At 38.3% G+C, this 4,786-nt stretch overlaps 1 protein-coding gene across 1 annotated transcript; it reads right to left on the bottom strand.

The window, feature by feature from the left end:
- Nucleotides 1–1,765: 1,765 nt before the first annotated feature.
- Nucleotides 1,766–3,571, bottom strand: LOC108479297 (uncharacterized). Its single transcript, XM_017781811.2, has 4 exons — nt 3,259–3,571; nt 2,501–3,066; nt 2,041–2,257; nt 1,766–1,983 (listed from the first exon to the last, which is right to left on the bottom strand). The coding sequence occupies exons 1-4, from the start codon at nt 3,569–3,571 to the stop codon at nt 1,766–1,768; spliced, it is 1,314 nt and encodes a 437-aa protein (XP_017637300.2).
- Between the last annotated feature and the right edge of the window lie 1,215 nt (nt 3,572–4,786).

Below are 4,786 nucleotides of genomic sequence, written 5' to 3'. Positions count from 1 at the left end.
CACCTTAAATCAATGACTTTTCATTTGCAATTCACAATAGCATCATGCAAAGTTAACCAGTCCATTCCCAGAATTATATCAAAATCGTCAAAAGGCAAAAGCATCAGATCAGCAGGAAAACAGTTATCTCGAATCAATAACGGGCAATTCTTGCAGACTTTATCAACCAAGCATTTTTGCCTAAGGAGTTCGATACTCTAATTACAAATTCAATAGACTCTACAGGCAATGATACGAGCTCACCTCGTCTTGAGTGGAGTCGTATGTAGATTACCCGATTGTCTATGAGAAAAAGTTGATGAGTATGGAATGGAGAAGTGATTTCAGATTTGAAAGAGACTTGGGTGTCAAAGTTTAGGTTCGATAATGGTGATTAAGTTTAGGTTTAAGAAAGAAAGAAGTTGGGATAGTTGGTAGGTTGTTTATGGTTCGGGAAAAAAAAGAAATTCGGTTAAATTGGAATATTTGGGAAATGGACGAAATATGGTATGGCTGATCCTAAGAACAAGTTGAAACGATATTAGCAAATATCGACCCGAGACTTATTATTTCCTAAGAAGGGATGGTTGAAATGAAATGGACCTCGACCCGCTATCTTGGCAGATAGGAACCTCGGTATAAAGGGTTTTGAACGCCACACTAAAACTAGTGATAAGTTCAGTTTCGTCAAAAAAATTAGGTTGACGCCACTACTAGGTATATAAGCCAATGAAATTCTTAAACGAGACTTAGAGAAGAAATTCTTACAAGAACAAAAGTTCGGCTATATAAAATTTGGCAAAAAGTCCCTTTACAAGAAATAAACAAACTATTTATAGCTGTTACAAAGGCTAGCCGAATTGCCATTTTAGGTAGCTAATTAGCCTTTTGTTTTCTTCCTAATTAAGCTAGAAAATTCCAGATTTATTTAGGAAGTTTCCTTGAAGCTTCTTGGCTTTGGCAAACTCATTGGACGGCATTCTAGAAGCATTTGTTCAGTTGGAATTAATGGCACGTTTTGGGAGCTGAAATGCATATTTAAATTCAGCATTGGAACTTGGGAGCTTAATTAAGCTGATGCTTCGAAGAGTTGAATGGTCTTAGCATTTAAATGAGCTCCTTGAGTAGTTGGCCGGCCATAAAGTGTGAAAACAAATCAATGGACAGCCCCTCAATGTGAACGCATGGTTGTTGGTGTGAAAGTCTTGAATGCCAGCTTCGAAAATTGAGTAGCCACGTTGGGGAGATATCAGATGATTGTGAATATTGCATTGACCGAACCATCATGGCTTTTGAGAAAACTAATTCAACAACTTTAGTTTGATTAAATGTTGTCCCATGCATTGCACCTGCACACACAAATTAATTCAGCACATTAATTAATTTAAACACATTAATTTCGGTTGCTCAAGACATATTTAAAACTTGTAGTAGCTAAGACAATTTAATTATGCAAGGTTAAGACATGTATTAAATCGGCTGGAACTTAAACAAATTTAATAGCAAAAATCAGCCGGGCAAATTTAATGAGTAGCTTATTTAAAACCGGTCTTAAACTTGACAAATTAATTAGCTAATAAATTATGCTAGTTTAAGACACCATTATACCTATTTATAAAGTCCATATTATGACAAATTAATTATTAAGACCTAATTAACTAATTTAGCTAACAGCAAATTAAATGATTTTATTCCAAAGAAATTAAATGAAAAATAAAATAAGAAGAAAAGCAGCTCTTAAGCTAAGTTGAGCTGATTTGAGCTTGAAGGAGAATGCATGGGTCGCTTAACCATCGATCCAAGAGCTTTCGATAAGTCCAGCAACGGTTTCACCCCAAACTCTATTAACTAAGGCTATTGTTGCGTCTTTGAATCTCTTTTCTCGAGCTCGGGTAATCAGTCCTACGGGCAACTCGAAAGGATCTACATTGGCAGCTGGCAACTCGGGAGGTGTGGTCGTATCATTCCCCCTCTCTTCGAAGCGATTTGCCTTCAAATCGTCACCTATATCATAAAAAGAAATATCAGCTACATTAAAGGTAGCACTTACATTGTACTCACCTGGGAGATCAAGTTTATAAGAATTATCATTTATTCGTTCCAAAACTTGAAACTGTCCATCTCCTCTCGGTAACAACTTTGACTTTCGCTGAGCCGGAAACCTTTTTTTTCGCATATGAACCCACACCCAATCTTCGGGTTCAAATATGACTTGTTTTTGCCCTTTGTTGGCCTTGCGCACATATTGCTCTGTCCTAGCCTCGATATTAGCTTTAACCTTTTGATGCAATTATTTCACATAGTCTGCTTTCTTCTTAGCATCTACATTAATAATTTGATTGTTAGGTAATGGAATTAAATCAAGAGCAGATAAAGGATTAAAACCATAAACTATTTCAAATGGAGAGAATTTAGTAGCAGAGTGAATAGTTCGGTTATAAGCAAACTCTATATGAGGTAGGCATTCCTCTCATGATTTGAGATTTTTGCAGATACTGGCCCGTAGTAGAGTGGATATTACACGGTTCACCACCTCGGTTCGTCCATCCGTTTGGGGATGACATGTCATGGAGAATAAGAGCTTCATGCCTAGCTTGCTCCAAAGTGTCCTCCAAAAATGGCTAAGAAATTTTGCATCGCAATCGGACACTATCGTCTTCGGAATTCCATGCAACCTGTCAACTTCTTTAAAGAAAAGGTTAGCAATATTAACAGCATCATCATTTTTTGAACAAGCAATAAAATGTGACATTTTTGAAAATTGATCTACTAGAACAAAAATGGAATCTTTTCCGGTTCGAGTTCGCGGTAGACCTAAGATAAAATCCATTGAAAGATCAACCCAAGGCCCTTCGGGAATAGGCAAAGGCATGTACAGCCCATATGGGTTAACCTTTGATTTTTCCTTCTTACAAACCAAACATCGCAAACATATTTTCTCGACATCCCATTTCATCCGTGGCCAAAAGAAGTGTTCTTGCAGCATGGCCAAAGTCTTTGCAATGCCAAAATGGCCCATGAGGCCACCACCATGTGCCTCGAGTACAAGCAACTCTCGCACGAAACTTTGAGAGATACAGAGCTTACCTTCTCACAAAAGGAAGCCATCGAACCTGAAAAACTTATCAATAGCAGCATGTTCACACAATTTATATACATCCCCAAAATCAGCATTAGAGTTATACAAATCTTTCAATGCAAAACCAAGCAGTTTTGAATCCAAATGATTTAACAAAGTATAACGACGAGATAGTGCATCGGCCACAATATTTTCCTTACCTTTTTTATATCGTATAACATAAGGGAAGGATTCAAGAAATTCTACCCATTTTGCGTGCCTTTTGTTGAGCTTGTGCTGGCCTTTGATGTGCTTGAGCGATTTATGGTCCGAATGGATGACAAACTCTTTTGGCCACAAATAATGTTGCCACGTTTCCAATGCCCGGATCAAAGCATACATTTTCTTATCGTATGTGGGATAATTCAATGGTGCGCCACTTAGCTTTTCACTAAAATACTCCACGGGCTTCCCTTCTTGGGTCAACACAGTACCAATCCTGATACCTGAGGCATCACATTCAATTTCAAACATTTTGTCAAAATCAGGTAATACGAGTAATGGGGCATTAGTTAAATGATCTTTAAGTGAAATAAAGGATTTTTCTTGCTCCTCGCTCTAAAAGAAGGCAGAATTCTTTTTGATCACGCTCCTGAAAGGTGCAGCCAATGTGCTAAAATTTGGAGCAAAGTGACGGTAAAAACTTGCCAAGCCAGGGAAACTTCGTACTTGACTTATGCTGGTTGGTCTAGGCCACTCTTGGATGGCTTTCACCTTTTCTTGGTCAACTTGAAGTCCTTGGGAGCTAACAACAAATCCTAGGAAAACGACTTTGTTAGAAAAAAATGTGCATTTCTTAAGATTGGCATATAAAGTTTCCTTTCGCAACACATCAAGAACAGCTCGTAAATGCTTCAAGTGATCATCTAAGGATCTACTATAAACAAGAATATCATCAAAGTAAACCACACAAAATTTACCAATGAAAGCTCGTAGAACATGGTTCATTAAATGCATAAAGGTACTACGAGCGTTAGTAAGACCGAATGGCATTACCAACCACTCGTACAAACCGTGTTTAGTTTTAAACGCTGTTTTCCACTCATCTCCCTCGCGCATCCGTCTTTGATGGTAACCGCTTTTGAGGTCAATTTTGGAGAACGAATGAGCACCACTTAGTTCATCAAGCATATCATCTAGGCGCAGTATTGGATGACGATACTTAGTCATGATTTTGTTCACTGTGCGACAGTCAACGCACATGCGCCAAGTCCTATCCTTCTTCGGCACTAATAAAACTGGAACAGCGCATGGACTAAGGCTTTCGCGGATGAATCCCTTTTCAAGGAGTTCATTCATTTGTTTTTGCAGCTCCTTGGCCTCCTCGGGATTGCTATGATAAGCGGGTCGGTTTGGTATAGATGCGCCAGGAATGAAGTCGATTTGATGTTCTATTCCCCGAATAGGTGGTAAGCCACTCGGAACTTCATTGGGAAATACATCTTCGAATTCCTGCAAGAGAGAGACAACAGAAGAAGGTACTAATTCGTTAGCATTCAAATATGATTCCTTGTACATGAGTACAAGTATGGGCTGCTTCAACATAAAGGATTTTCGAATGTCACTCCCTTCTGCATAAACACTCATTTTTACACTCGTCTTTTCTTCACTCTTTTGTTTTTCTTGTTTTTTATTCTTTTCTCTCATTTTTACAACTTGTTTCCCTCGTTTCTTTTCACTCACTTTTTC

Source organism: Gossypium arboreum, chromosome 7 (genome assembly GCF_025698485.1).
Source record: "Gossypium arboreum isolate Shixiya-1 chromosome 7, ASM2569848v2, whole genome shotgun sequence".
Taxonomy (NCBI): domain Eukaryota; kingdom Viridiplantae; phylum Streptophyta; class Magnoliopsida; order Malvales; family Malvaceae; genus Gossypium; species Gossypium arboreum.
The sequence above is the reverse complement of the archived record's forward strand: the minus strand, read 5'-3'. Positions and strand labels throughout refer to the sequence as shown.